Here is a 22943-nt window from a genome sequence, read left to right on the forward strand (position 1 = left end):
TGTGGCAGGAACAATTCGTAAATGCCAATAAACCATCCTTTGCCAAGTGTCCCTGGGGATGTTGTGGGGCTGAGCAGGAGCCAAGGCTGCGCAGCGGGACGGCGTGCGGGGTGCCAGCACCGCGGGGCTGGTGGCATGCAGCAGAGCTTGGGGGCTCCCACCCCAAAACCCCTTGGCTTTAGGCAGGGCCGGGGTTCCCGGCCAGGTAGCGGTGCTGCAGGCTCTCCTGGCGCCGGCCACATGCCTGCGGGTTGTTTTTCCCCGTCCTGCGGCGCGCCGAGCTGAATCCGCGCTTGTTTGCTGCTGGAAGGGGGGAGAAAACACGAGCCTGGGGCCGCCACCGCGGGCGGGAGCCGTGCAGCAGCACACGTAAAAAGGTGCCTGGTGCCGAACCTCGGCGTGGGGCAGGGCAGGACAGGGCTGAGCCGTGCTGGCTGTGCCCTACTGGCAGCATCCAGCTCCAGGGAAGGAGACACCGGGCTCCCCACCGGGGATGCTGCCCCCACCCCAAATCTCAGCCGTGCCACGCGTTGCCCCATCCCCATCCCATTTCTCCATCCCTGGCAGCCGGGGACGGTGCCAGGAGGGCAGCAGGACAGCGGGGACGGGGCGAGCTGGCACATCCCCATCCCCTGCTTGCCCCCAGCCCCGGCAGCAGCGTGGGGGTCTGGCTGTGGTGGTTCTCGTTTATCTCCCCGCTGCAGCACCGCGGGGCTCCCGGCTGGGTTTCCTGTTATTGCTGCGGCCGGCACGGTGCTGGCAGGGCCGGCACCGCCGCGACGGAAGGGAGGGGGCCGGGGCCCTGCCGCTGCCGCCCTTCCCGTGGCCGCCAGGCACCATCCGGCCCCGGGACGGGGCTGCGGCCCCCCGGAGGGAAGGGTGGTGGGGGGCTGGTGTGGGCATCGGGAAGGGGTTCGTCACCGAGAGGTGGTCACGAACGGGAACAGGATCCCCAGGGGTGCGGCCACGGCACCGAGCCCGAGTTTTAGAAGCGTTTGGGCTCTGCTCTCAGCCACGGGTCTGAATTTTGGGCAGATCTGTGCGGTGCCAGGGGTTGGGCTCGGTGATCCCTGGGGGTCCCTTCCAGCTTGGGATGTCCCTGGGGACAGCGGTCATAGCAGGGCTGTGGGCACGGCTGCGGCACAGGGACGTGACTGGGGACACTGGTGGTGGCACGGGGACATGACTGGGGACACCGGTGAGGGCACGGCGTTGGCACAGGGACATCAGCCCCGTTGCAGGCAGGGCCGTGGCCCCGTGGGTGCCCGGCAGCCGTGGGAGCAGCCCCGGCCAGTGAGCGGTGTGGGGGCTGGAGGACCCCGTCCATCCCTCTGTGCTGTCCGTCCGTCCGTCTGTCCTCCCCTCTGTCCCACCCATCCCTCCCATCTGTCTGTCCATCCCTCCATCCCGTCATTCCTCTGCCCCATCCGTCTGTCCGTCCATCCATCCATCCATCCATCCACCCATCCATCCATCCCCATCCCCCATCCCTCCGTCCATCCGTCCATCCTCCCCATCCCATCCCCCCCCCACCCCCCCTCCCCCCCCCCCCCCCCCGGTGCCCTTCGGTCCCGGTGCTGCTCCCGGTGCCCCTCCCCCTCCATCACCACGGCAACGGGAGGCGGAGCCGAGGGGGCCTCCGGGAGCCGCCGTTCGGTGAGCGCAGGGGGGGTCCCGGTGCTTGGAGAGGTGGGGGGGGGACCCCGGTGTCCCCCCACCGCCCGCCCCGAGCACCCCACGGGGAGCCCCGGGGAGGGCAGGAGGGGGTCCCACGGGGGGCGTCTGAGCCTCACGGGGGGGATCCGAGCCCCATAGGGGGGTCTTTTGGGGGGGGCTGTGCCGGTGCCAACCCTCGGGGTCCCCGCAGGGCGCAGGGCGCGGATGGAGGCGCACGGGGAGAAGGGCGAGGAGGGCGCGGGGCTGCGGATCACGGCGCAGCTGCTGAAGGCCAGCAGCGGGCAGTTCGCCCTGGACTCCATCCTGCTGCTGCGGCTGCGGGGCCGCGGCATCGCCGACCTGGGCTGCCTGGGCGACTGCGCCCACCTGGAGTGGCTGGACCTCTCCGGCAACGCCATCTCGCAGCTGGGCCCGCTGGCCGGCCTCAAGCAGCTGGCCGTCCTCAACCTCTCCCGCAACCGCGTCTCCAGCCTGGAGCCGCTGGGCTCCTGCGAGAGCCTCCAGAGCCTCAACCTGGCGGGCAACCTGGTCAGCAGCCTGCAGCAGCTGCGCTGCCTGGCCGGCCTGCGGCGCCTGGAGAGCCTGCGGCTGCGCGACCCCCTGGGCCAGCTCAGCAACCCCGTCTGCGCCGCCGCCGCCGCCTACCGCGCCGCGCTGGCCGAGGCGCTGCCCGGCCTCAAGGCCATCGACGGCGAGCGGGTGTCGGGCCGGGGCAGCGAGCTCTTCCAGCTCTGCCGCGACCTCGACGGTTCGCCGGGTGCCGGCCCCGGCCCCGCGCCGCCCCGCGCCGCCCAGCCCTGGGTGCAGGCGAGTTTTTGGGAGCCGCCGCCGCCCCGGCGCAGCTCCATCATCGAGGAGGCCTACAAGCAGTTCGGGGAGGCGCTGCAGGAGTGCCGCGAGCTCAGCCGGCGCGCCGACGACACCATCGCCCAGGCGGAGCGGGCGCTGAGCGTCCACGCGGACCCCGGCTCCTTCGTCTTCTGAGTGCTCCTGGTCCCGGAGCCCCGCGCGCCCCCGGCCCAATTCCAGCCGCCCCCGAGGAGCCACGGGGCCGACCTCGCCTCCGGGCTGCTGCGGTGCCCGAGCCCCACTCCGCTCTGGCTCCTTCATCCGCCTCGTCGTGCTCCGTGCCCTCAGACCCTGGGGCAGATCCCGGAGGGTCCCGAGCTCACGGCACCCATGGGTACCCAGGCTCCCCGTCCCTCCTGCCGCCACCACAGCAGCAGAGGAGCTGCTCACCTCCACGTCTGGCGGATTTTGGAGCTGTCCCCGACCCCCCCAGCACGGTGGAGGAGCCGTGCTGCGAGGGGGGGACGGGGGCTGCAGGGTGGGGGGCTGTGGGTGGGGCTGGAGGGGTGTCAGGGGGCGATGGGGGCTGTGCAGTAAAGGTGTGGGGCTGTCCTCGAGGTCCCTGCTGCTTTGTGCTGCGTCCCAGTGCATCCCACATCCCTCCTGAGCCTGCCAGGGTGCAAGACCCACGGAGCAGAGCGTGCCCCGGGCTGGGGGCAGCGTGCGGGGGGGGTGACAGCTTCGGCAGAGCCCCCCCGGGCACCCACAGGAGTGGGGACGTGGAGCCTAGCCCGCCCCAGCAACCCTGAGTGGGAATGAGAGCGGAGACCAGCAGAGGCAGAGCTGGGGTTTACTGGTGCATGCGGACACTGCCTAGGCGTGGGGGGGTGTGTGGGGGGGTGGGGGCCGCCTGCAGGACGCCCCCTCCCTTCATTGCACAGCGCTGGGGGGCAGCAAGCTCGGGGGGCCGGGCTGGCCCCGGATCAGCATCCTTTAGGGCTGGCGGACGCGGCGCCTGGAAAGAGAGAGGGGGACGGGGGGGGGAGCTGAGAGCCGGCTGCGGGACGAGCCCCCCCACCCCAGGCAGGGGCACCCGGGGGGAGGTGGGTGCCTTGGGGGGGGCCGTCCCCGTACCCACCGTGGCCGGGGGGGGCGGCCGCCCTAGGCCTGGTAGGCTCTGGAGAAGGCGAACATGCCGGGCAGGTAGAGCGCATCCGTCGACTTGCCGGCCTCCTCCACGGCCCTGCACTCGGCCTCGTCGCGCTGCTTTATCTCCTGCGGGGCAGAGGGCGAGGGGGTGGCACCGGGGGGGGCACCTCCGGGACCCCTGTGAGTGCCCCACAGACCCCCAGCAGCCCCCCCATGGCTCACCTTGACGGCCAGGTGGTGGCTGGGTGCGCAGTTGTGGTACTTGTCCAGCACCTTGGGGACATCGCTGTTGTCAAACTTGTAGCACGCCAGGCAGGCCGGCCTCCTCTGGGGACACAACGGGGTCAGCGGCGCTGCCCCCCAAGCCCCCAGCCCACCCCCGGCTCAGCCCCGATCCCCGCCGGCCCCGAGCCGGCCCCGAAAAAGGGGTTCGCGGGGCCGTTTTGGGGGGACAAACCCGCAAACCTCACCCGGTTCTCCACCGCCTTGCAGTTCTGCGTCCTCTGCGCCCTCTTCCTGCAGTTGGTCTGCACGAGGTTGACGCGGAGCTGGACGAACGTCCCCGAAGGGTCTTGCTGGTGCGGGAGGGAAACGACCCCGTAAGGGGCAGGGAGGGGGACACGGGGGGCACGGGCGGCTGGCTGGGGGGATATTTTGGGGTGCCCATGGGGTGAGAGAGGCAGGATCCGCCTGGGTGCAGCGAGGAAGGACCAGGAGGGACCCGAAAAGTTGGTGCTGCCCCGTCCCACCGCCCCCTGCCCCCTCCTGCTGCCACCGTCCCCGTGGGCGCAGGGACGACGGCCCCGAGGGCAAACCCAGCCCCAAATCAACCCGAGGCCCCGTGAGGGGTGAGCGGCCCCAAGGGGGGCGTCCCTAGGGTCCCCAAACCCCCGTGAGCACCGGGCAGCACCCGGGGGGGGGGGGGGAGAGCTCCGGGGGGAACGGGACGGAGCCGAACCGGGGCTCCGCGTCCTAACTGGGGACACTGGGACGGGACGGAGCCGGACTGGGCCACCGCGTCCTGCCCCGTGTCCGCTCCCGGTGGTGCCGTGGTTAATGAGTAGCCGAGCCCCGCCAGCGCACCCTGCCCCGTGCCAACGGGCACGGCCGGCCCCACCGGGACACCGCGGGGCACCGCGGGGCACCCCCAACCCCCGGCCCCTACCCACACCCCGCGGTTCCCCAGCACGACCCCCGCGGGGTCACGGGCAGGGTCCCCGTCCCCCCCACACATCCCACGGTGCCGGTAGCGGTAGCCACGGGGCACTCACCCGCTCGAGCACCCCCTCGAGGGATTGCTCCCTGAAGAGGAAGAGCACGTTCCCCCGGCCGTGGAAGTACTCGAGCACCTCCCGCACCACGCGCCGCTGCAGCGGGGGCTGGCTAGCGGCCGCCACGGCCACCAAGCCCACGGCCAGGGCCAGCAGCAGCCGCCCCATCGCCGCCACCGCCACCGCCACCACCGCTGCTCCGGTCCCGAAACGGCCCCGAAACGGCCCCCGCTCCGCCCCCCCGGGAGGAGGCGCACCCATGGGGAGGGGTGGGGGGGGGTTGGGGGGGTCACGGAGCGGGGCTGGGAGGGAGAGGGCAGCGGGGACGGGGTGGGAAAGGGGGGGTGGGGAGGGGGTGGGGGGGGGAGGAGGGGGAGGGGGAGGGTTTGGGGTGGGGAGGGGGGTGTGGGGGGGGAATGGGGGGGGAATGGGGGGTAGTGAGGGGGTAATGGGGGGTAATGGGGGGTAACGGGGGGTACTGAATGGGTAGTGGGGAGTAATGGGGGGTACTGGGGGGTAATGGGGGGGTAACGGGGAGTAATGGGGTGTAATGGGGGGGTAACGGGGGGTAACAGGGGGTACTGGGGAGTAATGGGGGGTAACAGGGGAGTACTGGGGGGGTACTGGGGGGTACCTAGGGGGTACTGGGGGGTAATGGGGGGGTAACGGGGAGTAACAGGGGGTACTGGGGGGGTAACAGGGGGTATCCAAGGGGTACCAGGGGGTAATGGGGGCGTAATGGGGAGTTACGGGGAGGTACTGGGGGGTACTGGGGGGTACCCAGGGGGTATTGGGGGGTAACGGGGGAATAACGGGGGGGTTCTGGGGGGTAATGGGGGTACTGAGGGGTACTGGGGGGTACTGGGGGGGTAACGGGGGATAACTGGGGGTACCCAGGGGGTATTGGGGGGTAACAGGGGAATAATTGGGGGTACCAAAGGGGTAGTGGGGGGCAATGGGGGGTAATGGGGGGCACCGGGAGGTAATGGGGGGGTAATGGGGGATAACGGGGGGGGTACGGGGGGTACCCAAGGGGAACGGGGGGTACCCGGGGGGTACTGGGGGGTAAGGGGGAAATAACGGGGGGGTTCTGGGGGGTAATGGGGGGTACTGAAGGGGTAGTGGGGGGCAATGGGGGGTAACGGGGGGCACCGGGAGGTACTGGGGGGTAACGGGGGATAACGGGGGGCGCCTAGGGGGTACTGGGGGGTACCGGGGGGGTTACCGGGGGGTACCGGGGGTTAACGGGGGGGTGCCGGGGGTCGCCCCCCCGCCCGGGCAGGGGCAGGGGCAGGGGCAGGGGCTCGGCGCCCCCGGCCCCGCCCGGGGGGGGTAACGGGGGAGGACTGTGGGGGCCGGCAGGGGGCGCTCTAGCACACATCGGGCAACTCTATGGTAGCGCCGCTCTAGCCGCGCGCTCTATGGTGCCGCGCGCTACTTCCGGCCCACCCCTCGGAGGGAAGGAAGGGGTGCCGCCGCGGGTCACTCGATGACCCGGAAGTACTGTGGCGGGCGGGCGGGCGGGAACTACAACTCCCAGCAGCCCCCGCGGCGGGCGCGGCTTTACCCCTCCCCCCTTTCCCCCTCCCACATCCAGCCGGCGTCGCCGCCGCGCTGACGTCATCGTCGCGGCGGCGTCACCGCGCCGCGGCGACGTCAGCACGCCGCGGCGACGTCATCACGCCGCGGGACGCCGGCGGCCGTGAGTCCCCCGGGGAGGCGGCCCCGGGGCCTGGGGGGGCGGGGGGCGAGGAACGGGGCCCGGTGGGGGGGAGGGGGCGGCGGGGGGAGGGGCCCCGCGCCCCCCGTATCGCGGAGCCGCCGCCCCCGCCCGCCCCGGGAGCCCCCGGGCCTGCGGCTGCCGGAGCGGAGCCCCCGAGGCCCCCCCGCGGCCCCCGTGTGTGGCCGGGGGTGGTCCGGTACCGGCTGGGGGGTGTGGGGGGTGATAGAGGGGGAATGGGGGGATCGATGTCGCGATAACGGTACTGGGGGTGGCGGTGAGTCAGCTGGTATCGCGACAGCGGGGGCTAATGGTGAATCCCGCGGTGTTGAGGTAGCGGTGGCTGACGGTGGGTCCCTCATATCGCGATAGAGTCAACCCAGTTTAAAACCAGTGCCTGATGCTGGGTCCCCAGAGTCGTGATACCGGTGGCTAATGGGTGCTCAGTGTCGTGATAACAGTAAGTAACGCTGGCTGCTCAGTATCACGATAGCAGTGCCTAACGGTGAGTCACCCAGTATCATGATAGAGTCACCCACGATCACGATAGAGTCTCCCAGTGTCATACCAGTGCCTAACGCTGGGTCCTGCAGAATCATGATACCGGTGGCTAATGGGTGCTCAATATCGCGATACCAGTGCCTAATGGTGGGTCCCTTGGTGTCACGATCCCGGTGCCTAACAGTGAATCGCTCAGTATCACAATACCAGTGCCTAGCAGTGGATCCTTTGGTGTCACGATACCAGTGGCTCACAGTGGGTCCTCGGTGTCACGATACCGATGGCTAACGCTTGGGTGCTCAATATCGCGATACCGCTGGCTAACAGTGAGCCCCTCAATATCACAATACCAGTGCCTAACGATGAGTCTCCCAGTATCACGATACCAGTGGCTAATAAGGGGTACTCAGTATCGCAATACCAGCACCTAGCAGTGAGTCCCTCGGTGTCGTGACACCAGTAGCTCCCAGTATCGCGATACCGGTGCCTGGCAGCACCCCGGGCACACCTCTCCCAGTCCCAGGCCTCGGTCCCGGCGAGCTGCCAGGGGCGGCTCCAACCAGAGCCCCAAAAATGATCCCAAAAGAGGCCGGGGGCTCATCAACCCCCCCCCAACCACACGGGGAGAGGTCCCCGAGGTCGCTGTGGGGACCCCCGGTGCCACCCCCCGGTGCCACCCCCCCGGTGTCACCCCCCGGTGTCACCCCCTCCTCCCACAGCTGCTCCCCCAGCTCTCCGCCGGCCGTTTCCACACCAAATCCCGTGGGGGGGCCGATTCCTCGCCCCGTTGTTGCCCATTGGGGGGGTCCCTGCACCCCGGGGTGGCTTTTGGGTTCTGTGGGATCCGTCCCACCCTGGGCACTGCTTGGGGACACCGCGCTGCCCCCTCGGGTGCTGCGAGGAGTGAATGCCCCGATCTGGTGCTGGCCGCGTCAGTCGGGGCGAATCCGAGCCCTGGCGGCCCGAAAAATGGGGCAGAAAGGGGAAAAAAAAAAGGGATAGAGAAAAGGGGGGGCCCTGCTGGGGTGCTGCAGCCATCACACCCCCCACCCTGCAGCCCTCCCCTCGGCAGGGGCACGGACAGGGGCTGCTCCCCCCACGACAGCCACCCCCAACCACCCCAAAACGTGCTCAGGGCTGCGGGGCCGGCTCGGGGACCCCCCCCCAAACCCCAAATGGGTTTTAACCCGGAGCTGCGGGGCCGCAGTTTCTTCCCCCCCCCCCTCCACACCCAGCTGCAGGACTACAACTCCCGGCAGCGCTCGGCGCGCGGGCCGCGGGGAGGCTTTCCTGTAAACACAGGCGCTGAACTCGGGCCAGACCCCGGGGCTGGCTCCTTCCTTCCCCCCTCGGAGAGCTCGCAGGAGGAAGAGGAGGAGGAGGAGGAGGAAGAGGAGGAGGTTGGGGGGCTCCCGCCGTGCCCCCCCCCTGCCGCCGCCGCGCTCACCGCTCCCCTCCGCTCCCGCAGGGCCCCGCAGCAGCCATTTGGAGGAAGTTGGGGAAGAGCCGAGCCCGCCCTGGAAGCTGGAGGGGGAGGACACGGCCGCCGCCGCCGCCGCCCCGCGCCCCACGGCCCCCAGGGGCACCATGTCCGCCGGGGGGGCTCCCCAGGTAGGTTTTGGGGTGGTGGTGGTGGGGGGGGGGAAATGAGGGGTCCCCGGGGATCCGCCGTGCCCCGAGGGCTGCAGCGCGCGGGGCGGGGGGAGCCCGGCCTTGCCTTTTGTGCCGCCCGGCGGCCTCCCGGGGTCCTTTTGGGGGTCGGGAGCTGCCCCCCCCCCCGGTGCTTTTCTCCTCCTCCTCCGGTCGCCGGGGGCTGCTCTCGGCCCCGCAGACCCCGCGCGAGGTTTTCCTTTTGGGATTGGCACTCGGGGAAGTTGTGACAGGCGCCGGGGCTCGCCGCCGGCTGCCATCTGCTCTCCTCCTGCTCCTGCCAAGCCCACTTGGAGCGCCGGGGGAGGACGAGGGGAGCCCCGTGGGGGGGGTGGAAAGGGCGCCAGGATCCCCCAAAGGAGCTGCTCGGGGCTTTCCCTTTTTGGTCCCGGCCCTGGATGGGTGGTCCTGAGCTTTTTGGGGAGTTTTGGGGTGCTAAAAGGGATCGGGGGGGGAGTTGGGGATGGCTCCGGACCGCTGCGACACTTCCCAGCTCCCCGGCCCCGTGGGAGGCAGCGCTGCCGCACGCCTCCCGCCTGGTGAAAAGCAAAAATAAAAAAAATAATAAAAGGAAAAAGTGACCCCAAAACAGCCAGGGCCAGCCGCTGAAACGCTTCCCCTCTCTCCTGGAGCAGCCTGCCCACGTCCTGAACCTGCTCCCTTACCCCAGGCTGAACGAGGTGCCCAGGGCTGGCCATGAGCTGGATGCGGCGGGCGCAGAGATCCCCTCCGACCCCTGCACAGGTGAGGGCCGGGGGCGTCCCCCGGGGGGGTGCAGGATCCGTTCCTAAACCCGTGCAGATGTGGCACGGGGCGGGGGGAGGAGGAGGAGGAGGAGGAGGAGGAAACCCCCCGCCCGCGCCGCAGGCAGGTGGGGCAGCCCGCGCCCTGCTGCAGGTGGAGGCTTTGCTCCTGCTTTGGGGTTGGGGCCGCGCCGGTGGCATTCCTGGGGGAGCCTTTGAAATCCTCCCGTGGAAGCGCCGGGCGGGGGCTGAGGGTGCCGGGGTGAGGCGGGGTGGGGGGCTCCGCAGGGGCGCCGCGTTGCAGGGCAGGGGGCTCTCGCCCACCTCTGGCTGGAGCGCACACGCTGCCAGGAGGAGGGAGGCTGGAGCTGGGGTTGCTTTTTATCTTTAATTACACTCCAGGCAGCGGCGGCTTAAAAATAGATGAAAGCAGCGCCCCGAGGCTCGGTTAATTTTAGCTGATTTGTGAATTAACGCAGGCAATCTCCCCGCATAATGATGTGTCTGCCGAATGCATGTTTTGCAGTGTGACAGTTCATGGTGACCAGCTCTTATCCCTTCAACCAGGCTACAGATTTTTCAAGCCCGGTGGCTTGTTCGGTATTAAACAGTCGGAGGAGCCGTTCCCCGAAGGCCAGACAATGCAGGAGGACAGCAAGATCCTCGTGAGCCCGTGTGCAGGTAGGTGCTTCCCCCGGCCCTGCGGGGGCTTCACAGTGGTTGGCAATTGGCCTTGGCAGGGAAAGTTGGTCCTGCGGGGCCGTTTTGGGCCGGTTAGGGGGAAATTTTGGCCATTTGCCACGGGTGGAAGGGGCTCCGGAAGGGTTCTGCCCCCTCCCCGGGTGGTTAGGGCGCTCTGAACGGCGCCCGAGGCCTCTGAAATGGATGTCTTGAATCTTTTTTGGAATCTAGTTGAGCCCGGGCGAACGAGCAAAGTGGAGCAGCCCGACGAGAAGCCCGGGGTCGCCGCGGGCTCGCTGGAGCTGTACCCGGCGGGCGCCGGCGGCTCGGGCCGCTGGTTCCACGGCGGGCAGCGCGCGCCCGAGCGGGCGGGCGTGGAGCGGGACGGGGCCCCCAGCCTCAGCCCGCTCCCGTCCCGGGTGGCCTGCTGGGCCCCCCAGCTCGGCAACGGCCCCTTCCGCTGCGCCCAGTGCGGGAAGGGCTTCCGCCAGAAGCAGAGCCTCATCACCCACGAGAGGATCCACACCGGGGAGAAGCCCTACCGCTGCGGGGACTGCGGCAAGAGCTTCAGCCAGCGGCCCAACCTGCTGACCCACCGCCGCGTGCACACGGGGGAGCGCCCCTTCCCCTGCACGCAGTGCGGCAAGAGCTTCAGCCAGAAGGCCAACCTGCTGGCCCACCAGCGCATCCACGCCGCCAACGAGAAGGCGCTGGCCGGGGGCGAGCAGGAGGACGGCGCCTCCGGCAAGCCCAAGCTGCGCGCCCCGCCCCGCAGCTACCAGGACGACACCCCCTTCGTCTGCCCCGAGTGCGGCAAGAGCTTCCGCCAGAAGCCCAACCTCATCACCCACCGCCGCATCCACACGGGCGAGCGCCCCTTCACCTGCTTCCTCTGCGGCCGCAGCTTCAACCAGAAGACCAACCTGGTCACCCACTACCGCGTGCACACCGGCGAGCGCCCCTTCGCCTGCACGCAGTGCGGCAAGCGCTTCACCCAGAAGACCAACCTGGTGACCCACCAGAGCACCCACACCGACGTCCGCCCCTACCCCTGCGGGCAGTGCCAGAAGTGCTTCAAGGACAAGGTGTCCCTCAAAGCCCACCAGAAGACGCACGCCCCACGCCAGCGGAGGTGCCCGGGCCGGGGTCCTGCTCCCGCCCTGCCTTTTGGGGCCGCCCCCACCCTGCTGCAGCCCGGGGGCCCCGAGCAGGACGCCGCCTTCAGCCCCATGCCGCCGCTGCCGGTCCCGAAGATCCCCGAAAACCAAGAGCTGTACTCGTGCACCGAGAAGGGCTTCCCCCCGAAGGAGCAGCTCCTGCCCCACCAGCAGGCCCCGCTGGGGGAGCAGGCCTTCCCCTGCGTGCAGTGCGGGGAGGGCTTTTGCCCGAAGGTGGCCCTGCTCCGGCCGCAGCACGGCCCTGGGGCGGAGGCTCCTGCCGGCTGCGCCGCCGGCTTCAGCCCCGGCCCGCACCTCCTGGGGCACCTGGGGGTGCAGCCCGTCCTCGGGGAGGGCGCAGCCCCCGCGCCGCCCACCCCCGGGGCCGAGAAGCCCTTCATCTGCAACCAGTGCGGCAACAGCTTCGGCCTCTGGCTCTCCCTGGTGGCCCACCAGAAGACCCACGTGGGGCAGAAGGCCTTCCAGTGCCCCGAGCACGATAAGAGCTCCGGGGACGAGCTGTCCGCCAAGTCTCCCCAGGAGAAGGATCTGGACGGCAGGGCCTGGCTGTGCCCCGAGTGCGGGAGGAGCTTCGTGCAGTACGAGCGGCTGGTGAAGCACCGCCAGAACCACCGGGGCCGGGGGCCCTACCGCTGCGACGTCTGCGGGAAGCGCTTCAGCCTCAAGACCAACCTGGTGACGCACCAGCGCATCCACACGGGCGAGCGCCCCTTCACCTGCGGCGTCTGCGGCCGCCGCTTCAACCAGAAGGGAAACCTGGTCACCCACTACCGCACCCACACCGGCGAGCGCCCCTTCGCCTGCACCCAGTGCGGCAAGCGCTTCGCCCAGAAGCCCAACCTCATCGCCCACCAGAAGACCCACTCGGGCAGGCAGCCCTTCACCTGCCTCGAGTGCCCCAAGCGCTTCAAGAGCAAGCTCTCCCTCAGGGTCCACCAGCGCGTGCACGTGGTGGAGCAGCCCCAGAGCGAGCCGGGCCCGGGCCAGACGCCCCCCAGCCTGCAGGCGCACCCCGGCAGCCCCTACCCCTGCTCGCTCTGCGGGGAGTCCTTCGAGGAGCACGGGGAGCTGCAGCTGCACCGGCAGGGCCACGCCGGCGAGCGGCCGCACGCCTGCGCCGAGTGCGGGAAGCGCTTCCGCCAGAAGGTGAACCTGGCCGTTCACCAGCGGACCCACACCGGCGAGCGCCCCTTCCACTGCGCCGAGTGCGGCAAGGGCTTCAGCCAGAAGGCGCACCTCCTGCGGCACCGCAGGACGCACACGGGCGGCGTGCCGCCCTCCTGCTGCGAGGGCACCTGCCCCGCGCACCGCGACCAGCCCGACGCCGGCGCTCCCCTGGGGAAGGGCTCGGCGCCGCCCGGCGTGCTGCTGCCCCCCTGCTCCCGCGGCGCCGCCCAGGGCTCGCTGCCTCGAGAAGAGCTTCGGCCGGGAGCGCAGCCCCCCAACAGGGCGGAGAGCCCGTCCGGGGCGGCTGATATCCTTCTGCAGCTGATGCAGGAAGACCAGCACCTGGTGCCCGGCTCGCACCACCCGCAGGAGGCTCCCGCGGGGCAGTGCCCCTGTAAATGCGCCGAGGGCGGGGAGGGGCTGGCCGGGAAGCCGCCCCTGCAGCCGCAGTGCTGCTGCGCCGACTGCGTGAGCCAGAGGCAGCTGCTGCTGAAGCCCCAGCACGACTGCCGCGCCGAGATCTGGTGCAAGTACGGCGGCTGCGGCAGGAGCTTCGAGGACAAGAGAGTGCTGAGAGTGCCTGAGAGAGCGCACGGCGAAGAGAAAACCTCGCCGTGCCCCAGCTGCTTGTAACGCGCCCGCGCGGGCTGCCACCAACCCGTCCGAGCGAGGGACTGGGCCTCACTGCTCTGGCACTACGGACACCAAACCTGCACAGGGGGGAGCTCACGCCGGGAGCCGACTGCTGACCAAACGGGGACGGCGCCGAGGCTGAAAGGGGCTGACGCAGGGCGAGCTGCGAGTCAGAACCTGGGGGGGGAATCCCGGGACGCGGCGGGGGCTCGGGAGAGGATGGCGGCGGCTCACGGCGTCAGGACGCTCGTTGCGAGCACCCCGGAGGTGGCGGTGGGTGCAGCGAACTGGTCAGGAAGCAGTACTGGACTCGGACGCCACGTGCGCGTTTTCTGTCTTGTGAACATACCAAATGTGTAAAGCGGGTGGAGCTGAGGAGCAGGAGGCACTGCCGGGGCTGCGCTGCCGGGTTCTGCCGGCGGCTGCCTGCCAGGAGTCGGACGGCGAAGGGGCGGCGAGGAGCCGAGGATCCTGCGCGGCCGCTCGGAAGCCGAGCAGGAGGCCGGGCAGAGGCGCGTCTGCTGGGCCCTGCCTCCGGGCTCCCCCGGGGGCTGCAGTCCTGCGACGCGCAGACCCCGGCGCGGGGCACAGAGGGGCCTCGGCGGGCCCAGAGCTTCTGCCAGAGCCCTTTTGGGACTGGGCGTCCTTCCGCGGGACGATTTTGGGACGGGGAGCCGAGCCCCGCTGTCGGCTGCCCGCCGGTGTGGGCAGAGGATCTGCAGCTCGGTGGTGGAGGTGAGCGAGCCGCCGCAGCGCGGTACCAGGTCACTCCCAGCCTCGTGGGGACCCCGCAATGAGGTCCCCGGGTGGCGGGGCTTGGGCCGGAGCCTGCGGCTTCACGGCTGGGGCGGAGGAGCCGGCGGTGGGGAAAGCCTCGGCGCAGCCGGGTGCCGGTGGTCACCGCGGGCCCTGCCTCGCCGCCGCCTCCGCAACGGACCGCGGATAAGATAAGCGTCTCCTCCGAGCCCGGAGGGGTCATACAGGGTGATATATGGGGGGGTGGGTCGGGGAATGTAGCTTCTGCTTCTGTTCTTGCTCTGTGGATAACCTTTCTGACTAGCACCTCTTTCTGGTACTCACCTAATTCTGCATAGAGACCCCAGGAGCGCCGGGGCGGGGGGGGGGAGCGGTGGCTGCAGCCCACCCGGCGCTGCCCCGCGGCCACGCTCGCGCTCCCGGGCTGCAAGCGGGGCGGCTGCTTGGGCGGGCAGGGCTGCGGGGGCAGAGCTTTCGGGGTGGGAACCGCTGGCCTGCAAGCTGCTCCCGCTTGGAAGTGCGCTTCGCATTCGAAGGGGAAACGAATCTCCGCCCGCTGCGCCCCCTCAGGCGCCACGAGCCGCGTAGTCCTCAGCCCCAGCTATGGCAGTAGAACCCTATCTCGCTTCGCTCGGCTGCAGAGCCTCCTTGCTACAATGGTTTGGCAAAGACCTTCACTGAAAACCTCGGATGCTGTTAGCGGTGCCTGGGGCGCGGTGCCGCGCTCTCCTGGGGGGCTCCTCCCCCTGCGTTTTGGGGGTGCAACCCGGGCCTGCAGCGTCGGGAAACGCCTCTCGCCCTGCGGTGCCCCAGCCTTGGCGCAGGCCACGCAGGGCGTTGGGGGGGTCTCCATCCCCAGAGGTGTTCAAACCGCCTGGACACGGCCCCGGGCAGCCCGGCTGGAGCAGGCGGTGCCCGATCTGCACGGCCTCCGGCCTCTCTGCCCCGTAGGGCTTGGGCAGATCCTGCCAGCTGTGGCTGTGCCAGCTCGCCATCACACCGAGGGGACACCGGTACGGTCCCTGCCGGAGCCGCAGCCTCGTTAAGGCACTCTTAATTAACAACGCATCCAGGCGGTGGTGGCGGGGCCGTGCGAGGGGCGGCAGCTGCCAGGCACGGGGTCCCTGGCACCCGAGCCGTCCCCGGGCAGGGGGTGGGCGTCCGGCCCGCAGCGCTCGGCTCTGCTCTCTCCCCTCTGGCAGACAACGCCGCCCTCTCCCCTCCGCCTAGCATCACGCTCCAGCAACATTTCAGGTCCTTGCAATTCTATTTTTTTGAGGTTATTTAAAATAAAAGCTTTCTCACAGCAGGCTCCTGCCTCCTCCTCCTCCTTCCCGGGAAGCGTCGCGGCAGTACCGCGATCTGCGCTGCGAGGGGGGGGGCCGGGGAAAGGGAGTTGAATTTCTGGCCCAGCCTCGAGCTATTCCCCATCCTCAGGGCAGCTGCTCCCCGGCCTCGTGCCTCCTTCCCCACCAAACCACCGGCACCGAGGCCTTGCAGAGGGGCTGCGGGGCAGAGCTGGGGTCCTGGGGCACCCCTCATACCCTCCGTCCCCTCGTGCGCTCTGCTCCCCGCGGGCTGTTGCAGCTGAACTTGGAGCCGTGCTGCCTGCAGCCGACTTCCTGGGTTCTGCAGCTCTCAGCAAAACCCTCGGCAGCGAAAGGGGAAATGCTGGGGGCTGTCGGCAGGGCCGGTGGGGCCGCGGGCTGGCCGTGCCCGTTAAAGCCAGGATTCTGTCCAGCCCTTTTCCCCCTGCCCTTCGCTGCCTCGTGTTTTGTTCCGTTCGTGGGCCCGTTTCCCGGTGACCAGCCAGTTCTGAGACCCCTCTGCTCCTTCCACCGCTGCAGGTTTCAAATCAGTGTGAGAAAATGGTGTGAGAAAAATCAATATTTTGCTCAGACACGACCTTCCGTGAAGCTATTTTATTCACAATTGCAAAGGCGGGCGTCCTGCAAGCAGGAGCACAGCAAAAGCTCACCATAACCCTATATCCCCTATTACCCAACACCTGATTTCTCCCATATCCTCACTGGCTGAGTACTACAGGGTCACAGCCTACTCCACGCCCTTCTATACCTTATAGGTACAATTTTATTTGACCAGCCATGAATTTCTCCTTTTCCTTTTTTTTTTTCCTTCTTCTCTCATGACTAGACTTCTCGTTTTTACCGATTTCGTGCTGCTCATCCTGTTTTCCTCAGCTACCCTCCTTATTTTGGGGCAGCGGGCCCTTCCCCTTATCAGCCTCACATACTCCCCGCCGCCGTGCCGCGCAATCACTTTCGGATACACCACGAGCTCGCTGGAATTTTCCGCCTTCTGCTGCAAAACCACGACTTTGCTCCTCGCGCTGGCCTCCCCCAGGGCTCCACGCCAGGCTGGTGGCGATACCCCCCGACCCCTCCAGCCCCCGATAAACCCCCGTTGTGCCGTGCTGATGCTCAGGGCAGGGTTTGCTCCCATGCACGAGGCGGCTGCCGCACGGCCCAGCCCCGGTGAGGCAGGTCTGGGCAACGGCCCCGTAGGAATCCGCAGCGGCTGCCCCAACCCAGCCCAACCCAACCCAACCCACCCACGGCGGCGTGCGCAGCACCAGCAAGCTGCAGCCTGCACCCAGGGCCTGCTCCCAGCCGTGCCGGGACCCCGGGACCCCGAGCAGCGAGACCCCGGGCACGGCTGGCAGAGCAAGGCTTCCCCCGCTGGGGTCAGGGGTCCCCGCACCCCGCTGCCCTTTGTGCTCCCCGTGGAGGGGCCGGGGTGGCTGCTCTTTGTCCCCGTGCGGGGCTGGCACGTGGTGCCTCGGCTGCTGCGGGGCTTCCACACATCCTCGTGCCCCCGCTGGTCCCACAGAGCCCTTCCGTGGCCGCACGCGGTCCCGGGGCTTCCTCCAGGGGTGTGTGGGGGGCCTGGGGGGTTCAGTTTGGCTCCATGCAGCCCCAGGAGGGTTTATGGGGACTGAGGGGGCTAATTTAGCTCCATATAGCCCCGGGGGGTGAGCAGGGGGCTGGTTTGGCTCAATGCAGCCCTGGGGGCGTGAACAGGGACTGGGGGGGCCCCGTTTGGCTCCATGCAGCACTGAGGGGTGTGGGGAGGGCCTGGGGGGTTCAGTTCGGCTCCATGCAGCCCTTTGGGGGTGAGAGGGGACTGGGGGGCCCAGTTTGGCTCCACGCAGCCCCAGGGGGGTCAGTGGGGACTGAGGGGGGCTGATTTAACTCCATATAGCCCCATGGGGTGAGAGGGGACCGGGGGGGGGTCAGTTCAGCTCCACACAGCCCTGGAGGGGTGAGCAGGGACCGGGGGGTGTCCCAATCGTCTCCACGCAGCCCCGGGGGGTCTCAGCGGGATCCCGGGGGTCCCGTGCAGCCCCTGCCCCTCAGCCAGCACCGTGCTGCCCCCACCACGAGCCCCCCGCAGCCTCCGCTGCCCCCCGGGGGCGCAGCACCGCGAGCCCCGGCCCCTTTGTTCGGGCGGCGAGGCGCGACCCCTTTGTTCCCCGACGGGCCCCGGGGGGACGGGGACGGGGAAGGGGACCCCGGGACGGAGCCGAGCGGGGGCTGCGGGAGCGGGGCCGGGGCAGGGCCGGGCGGGCCGGGGCAGGAGCGGCGGCGGTGCCTGCGCGTCAGGCGGGCAGGAGGAGCCAGCGGGGCCACAAAGAGCCGGGCGGCGGCGGCGGCGAGCGGCGGAACGGAGCAAAACCCAACGGGGCCGGGCAGGTCGGCGGCGGGGCTGGGCAGGGGGGGAGGAAATCGGGGCGGGGGAGGCCCCTCCGTGTGTGTATGGAGGGGTCCCGGGGGGGTCCGGCACGGCTCGGCACGGCACGGCCCGGGGGGGCGGTGCGGCAGCGCGGCGCCGAGGCGCAATGCGGCGCAGCCCGGCCCCAGCGCGGGGCCGCCTGCTGGGGGGGGGGGGATGGCGTGGGACCCCCCTTATCGCCGAGCTTGGAGCCCCCCCCCTCTCCCTGCACGGTTCCGGGCCCCCCCAGGGCCAGGCGTGGCCCCGCAGCCCCGGGGGGAGCGGGGGAGGCGGGCGGCCCCCCCCCCCAGCCACGAGGGCGCACGGTCCCGGCCCCTTCCGCCGCCCTCGGGTGCGCTCGCAGCGGGCGGTGTCCGGGGGTCCCGGGGGTCCCGGGGGTTTTGGGGGTCTTGGGGGGCGGTGGCAGCCCCGGTGTGGTGCTGGGGAGCCGCAGCCGCCCCTCTCTGTGCCCCCCAGGGCTGCGATGCGGGCGCCGTGAGCCGGGCAGCGCGCGCCCATGACGGACCTGGCCTCGCCCACGGGCGAGAACCCCTTCGCCTTCCCCGGCGGCGAGGAGGGCTTCGGGGACGAGAAGGCGCTGGTGATCCACAGCCAGGCGGAGGAGGAGGAGGCCGGGAAGGAGTTCAAGTGCATCCTGTGCGGGGAATGCTTCGGCCAGCAGCCCAGCCTCGCCCGGCACCAGAAGCACCACGCCGGGGAGCGCGCCTTCATCTGCGCCGAGTGCGGCAAGGCCTTCAGCCTCAAGCACAACCTCATCATCCACCAGCGCATCCACACCGGGGAGCGCCCCTACCAGTGCGGCGTCTGCCAGAAGAGCTTCAGCCTCAAGCAGAACCTGCTCACCCACCAGCGCATCCACAGCGGCGAGAAGCCCTTCTCCTGCGGGCGCTGCGGGAAGCGCTTCCGTGAGCAGCGCTTCCTCCTCAACCACCAGCGCACCCACGCCGAGGACCGGCCCGCTGCGGACGCCGAGGACGGGCCCGGCGCGGCCACCGCCGCCGCCAGCAGCCGCTCGCCACGGCCGGAGCCGCATGAGGAGGCCGGCGGCCCCGGGGCGGCGAGCGGCCCCTTCGCCTGCGCCCGGTGCGGGAAGGGCTTCAGCTGCCGGAGCAGCCTGGCCACGCACCAGCGCACCCACACCGGCGAGCGGCCCTTCGCCTGCCCCGACTGCGGCAAGAGCTTCAGCCAGAAGGGCTCCCTGAAGATCCACCAGCGCACCCACACGGGCGAGACCCCCTTCTCCTGCGCCCAGTGCGGCAAGAGCTTCGCCCAGAAGGTCAACCTCACCGCGCACCAGCGGAGCCACGGGGCAGAGAACGCCCACACGTGAGCCCCCCGCGCACCGGGACCCCCACCCAGCGCTGCCTGCACCGCTCTCCTGCCCCACGGGGCTCTCCCCACCCTGTGGTCCCCCTCCGGGCACTGCCCTGCACCTGGGGGTGCTGCCTGGGGGGCTCGGAGCCGTTAGTGGCCTCTCCAGGGGCTCGGGGCGCGTGCCCATCCCTTGGTGTGAGAAACCACTGGTGCGCCCCTGCGGGGTGATCAGCCCCGGCTCTGCGTGGGCACCCCCGGGTGCTTGCTGCGCTCTTCCTGCTGGAGTTCCTCTCCTGACCATCACGAGGCTGCTCCCTCCAGCCCTGGCTGCCTCCGGTGCCCTGCATCAGGCGCTCGCAGGCTGATCTGTGCCTGCCGGATGCCTGTTGCCCCCCAGGGCAGCAGGAGGAGCCAAGCGCTGCGGCCGGCCCTGGAAATGGTGGTGGTATTCCCTGTGGTGATATTCCCTGTGGTGATATTCCCTGAGGTGGTTTTCTCTGTGGGGCTTCCTCCCCGTCCATCCTCTGCAGCCTGGTGCACACCAGGGCCACAGGTGAAACCCCTGGGCCAGGGCGAGGAGGAGGAGCGGGGAGGTTTCCCCAGGGCAGGGCTCCCCCGCTGCACGCTCCCCATGCGCCCCTGTGCTCCCCACGCTCCCCGTGTCCCCCCCCAAGCCCAGGCTGGTGCTGCTGCTTGCAGGTAACACCTCCGTGTGCTTCTCGCCCAGGGAATGATGGCCACGAGCACCAGAGCAGAGCCGGATCTCGCCCCCTGTGCTCTGCGGGGAAGGAGCCGCAGCGCCGCGTGCTGCCCACCGCGCTGGGGAGAGGGGCTGCAAGAGGAGGCGGCGGAGGCTCGTCCCGGCACTGCGCGGAGCCCCGAGTAGCGCAGAAATCAGGCAAAATAAAAATAAAATAAAACGCAAAGCTCACGGGTGCAGACTGCTTCCCAAGGAGCAGCAGCGGCAGCTCCGGCCTGGAGGAGGGACCGAGGCGGGGGCTGCAGCCGGCTGCGGAGAGGCAGAGACCCCAGCCCGGGCAGCACGGAGGCCCCGGTGTGGAGCCCACAGCCGTGGTGGCGGAGCAGGCAGCCAGGAGAGGTGAGCCACGGCCAGGAGGGGAAATCTCTGCCCATGCCCTGCTCTGCCACCCCAGGCACAAGCAGAGGAGCCCCGTGTTTGCCGAGCCCGCCCGTGGCACCAGAGAAGGGGAAGTGGCTGCGCCAGAGCCCTGCGGCACGTGGCACCGTGCAAACCCTGTGTCCCCTCTGAAGCCACGGGGTTTGAGGGCTGATCCCGGGTGCTGCTGGGGGTCAGCGGCCACCCCTGCCCTCCGCAGGGTCCCCGTCTGTGCGCTCCACCCAGCGCCCCAAACCGGGACAGTGCTTGGCAAGCTCCCTGGGGCGAGGCAGGACTCAGCACTGGTGGCTGAATCCAGGGTGGGTGCCCCTCTCCTGCACCGGAAAATCAGCTGCTTCTGCCGTCGCTTGCTGCTGCTGCTGCCCTTCGCACTGCGCCGCTCACCACGGGATGATGCTGGGCTTGCGAGCACTCCCTGCCCTCCTTCACAGGGCGCCGCCGTGCATCGGGGCAGAGCGAGCGTGCAGCTACCGGGGGGGAGCTGACACCTCTCCCAGCCCCAGCTCCCGGTGACGGCACCGTCCTGGCTGCCACCGGCTCCCGAGGGAGCTGGATCCCCTCCTGCAGTGCCCCGCCGTGCCCTACTGCCCCCTGCTCCCCTCGCACAGGTCCATCCGTGCCCATGGCACCTCCTGCACCCCGCCACACACGGTGCAGCCCCCCCCCGGGCAGCCCTTTCCCCGCAGTGCCCCCACCCAGCCCGCTACCACGAGGAGGGTGCTGGGCCCAGCCCCGGTGCCGTGGGGGTGCCGTGCCCCTGCCCGCCGGTGTTTTCTCGCCGTCCTGGCAAAAGGCAAAGCCCCCTGCGAAGAGCTGCACAAAGTGACCCCCGCCCCGTCCTCCGCCCACTCCTCCCTTCGCCACTACGTGTGTGGAAATGCAGGTACCGCTGATGTGTATGAATTAAATTAATTGCGCTTGGAAAACACCGCGTCTCCATCTTGCTGGGAACCCGGGGAGTTTCGTGAGGGCTCGCCCACGCCTTCCCAGGGCCCTCCAGAACGTCACTGCCTCTCCTGGCTGCTGCCCGGGGATGCTCACCAAGGACGGAGCTGCTCCAGGGGTGAGCGATGGCCCCAAGTGTGCCGGGGACTCCGTTCCCAGCTCAGCCTTGCCCCTTGCAGGTGTCGCCCCCATCCTGCCCTTACCCAGGCCAGCGGCTGTCGCTGCTGCAGGGCTCGGCCAGCCTCGGCACAGCGTTCAGCAGAGCGAGTGCTGCATCCCCAGCTGGCTCCTGCAGATCCTCCAATGCCCCAAAAGATGGATGGATGCTGAGGATGCCGGCCGGGAGCAGGGACACCCCAGCACGTGGGCTTGGCACAGCAGCCAGCACCGCTCCACGGGCTCATGCCGAGTGTCCTGCCGGGTGCGGTGAGCCCTGGGCTGTGCCAAGAGCGTGGGGATAACGTGACAGAGGGCTCCTGGCTCTGCTCCTGTGTCCCCTCCTCATGGCCTCCCCTGCTGCTTATGTGGCCGGTGGCAGGAGCGGATCCGAGGCAGCCACAAATCCCCGAGCGTAGAGGGGGGACGGGCTCACAGCCCCCGCTGCTCCTCTGGTGCTCACCACGAGGCCTGGGTGTGCTGCTTTGACCCTGCGGGGCCGCTCAGCCCCACCACAGCCCCTCTCTCACTCCCCCTCCTCAAAGGGAAAGGGGGAAAATACAACAGAAAGGGCTCAGGGTTTGGGATAAGGTCAGGGAGATCACTCAATAATCATCATTAATCCTGAGGGGGCTCTCCATGGGCTGCAGCCTCCTCCAGGCCACATCCACCTGATCCACCGGGGGCTCCTCCACCCATGGGGGGGCTGCAGCGTGGAGATCTGCTCCGGGTGGGACCCATGACCCATTTAATGTCAAGCCTTGCTTTGGCAGCCCCTGGCTCTTGTGTTTGTCCTTGGGTGTCCCCGGGCTTCAGAGGCTGAAGCCTTTGGGGTCCCTCTGGCCACGTTCCCGAGATGTCAGGAGCTCTCCTCCACCTCCCCGAGCTGCCGGCTGGGCAGTCGCTGCCATGGCGCTGCTCCCTGCGGCCAGAGGTTCCTGACACCCGGTGTCCCAGTGCCCCCCTGTCCCACTGTCACAGTGTCCCCATTCCCAATGTCCCTGTGTCACAGGTCCCTGTGTCTCAATGTCCCCAGGTCCCCAGGTCCCTGACACCTGGTGTTGTGATGTCCCCAGTCCCCAAGTCCCTATGTCACAGGTCCCTGTGCCCCAATGTTCCCAGGTCCCCATGGCCCTGACACCCAGTGTCCCCATGTCCTTATATCCCTGGTCTCCATGTCCCTGTGTCACAGGTCCCTGTGCCCCAATGTCCCCATTCCCAATGTCCCCATGTCACAGGTCCCGGTGTCTCAATGTCTTCAGCTCCCCGTGTTCCTGACACCTGCTGTCCTCACGTCCCAATGTCCCTTTGTCCCAATGGCCCCAGTTCCCATGTCCCTATGTCACAGATCCCTGCGTCCTGATGCCCCCAGGTCCCCATGTCCCTGACACCCAGTGTCCCCATGTCCCAGTGTCCCCAGTCCCAATGTTTCTGTGTCACAGGTCCCTGTGCCCCAATGTTCCTAGGTCCCCATGTCTATGACACCCGGTGTCCCCATGTCCTGATGTCCCTGCTCTCCATGTCCCTGTGTCACAGGTCCCTGTGTCCCAATGTCCCCATTCCCAATGTCCCTGTGTCACAGGTCCCGGTGTCTCAATGTCCCCAGGTCCCCATGTCCCTGACTCCCAGTGTCCTCATGTCCCAGTATCCCCAGTCCCCATGTCCCTGTGTCACAGATCCCTGTGTCCTGATGCCCCCAGGTCCCCATGTCCCTGACACCCA

The 22943-nt window shown here is 69.4% G+C and overlaps 4 protein-coding genes across 6 annotated transcripts; 3 read left to right on the plus strand and 1 right to left on the minus strand.

Annotated features, from left to right (window-relative positions):
• Window positions 1–1634: 1634 nt before the first annotated feature.
• LRRC61 (leucine rich repeat containing 61) lies at window positions 1635–3114 on the plus strand. Of its 2 annotated transcripts, none has more exons than XM_082753676.1 (2): window positions 1635–1656; window positions 1868–3114. In XM_082753676.1, exon 2 carries the CDS (start codon window positions 1882–1884, stop codon window positions 2659–2661), a length of 780 nt encoding a protein of 259 aa, XP_082609802.1. In that variant the 5' UTR covers window positions 1635–1656; window positions 1868–1881; the 3' UTR covers window positions 2662–3114. The 2 variants fall into 2 exon arrangements, with proteins under 2 accessions (XP_082609802.1, XP_082609803.1); XM_082753677.1 differs by having other exon boundaries at window positions 1642–1656; window positions 1875–3114.
• A 185-nt stretch (window positions 3115–3299) lies between these two features.
• On the minus strand, window positions 3300–5099 carry RARRES2 (retinoic acid receptor responder 2). Of its 2 annotated transcripts, none has more exons than XM_082753679.1 (5): window positions 4887–5099; window positions 4086–4190; window positions 3838–3942; window positions 3601–3741; window positions 3300–3481 (listed from the first exon to the last, which is right to left on the minus strand). In XM_082753679.1, the coding sequence occupies exons 1-4, from the start codon at window positions 5052–5054 to the stop codon at window positions 3628–3630; spliced, it is 492 nt and encodes a 163-aa protein (XP_082609805.1). In that variant the 5' UTR covers window positions 5055–5099; the 3' UTR covers window positions 3300–3481; window positions 3601–3627. The 2 variants fall into 2 exon arrangements, with proteins under 2 accessions (XP_082609805.1, XP_082609804.1); XM_082753678.1 differs by having other exon boundaries at window positions 3605–3741; window positions 4887–5097.
• Window positions 5100–6017: 918 nt separating this feature from the next.
• On the plus strand, window positions 6018–15224 carry LOC309875196 (uncharacterized protein; the record flags this gene model as incomplete). Its single annotated transcript, XM_082754341.1, has 6 exons — window positions 6018–6054; window positions 6484–6588; window positions 8576–8718; window positions 9393–9501; window positions 10068–10181; window positions 10413–15224. The coding sequence occupies 6 exons, from the start codon at window positions 6018–6020 to the stop codon at window positions 13157–13159; spliced, it is 3255 nt and encodes a 1084-aa protein (XP_082610467.1). The 3' UTR covers window positions 13160–15224.
• Window positions 15225–17520: 2296 nt separating this feature from the next.
• On the plus strand, window positions 17521–21017 carry LOC309874341 (uncharacterized protein). The gene is made up of 3 exons (XM_082752410.1): window positions 17521–17628; window positions 18125–18994; window positions 19710–21017. The coding sequence occupies exons 2-3, from the start codon at window positions 18165–18167 to the stop codon at window positions 19714–19716; spliced, it is 837 nt and encodes a 278-aa protein (XP_082608536.1). The 5' UTR covers window positions 17521–17628; window positions 18125–18164; the 3' UTR covers window positions 19717–21017.
• The last annotated feature ends 1926 nt before the right edge of the window (window positions 21018–22943 follow it).

The sequence above is a fragment of the Aythya marila genome, assembly GCF_965140915.1.
Source record: "Aythya marila genome assembly, chromosome: 2".
Lineage (NCBI taxonomy): Eukaryota > Metazoa > Chordata > Aves > Anseriformes > Anatidae > Aythya > Aythya marila.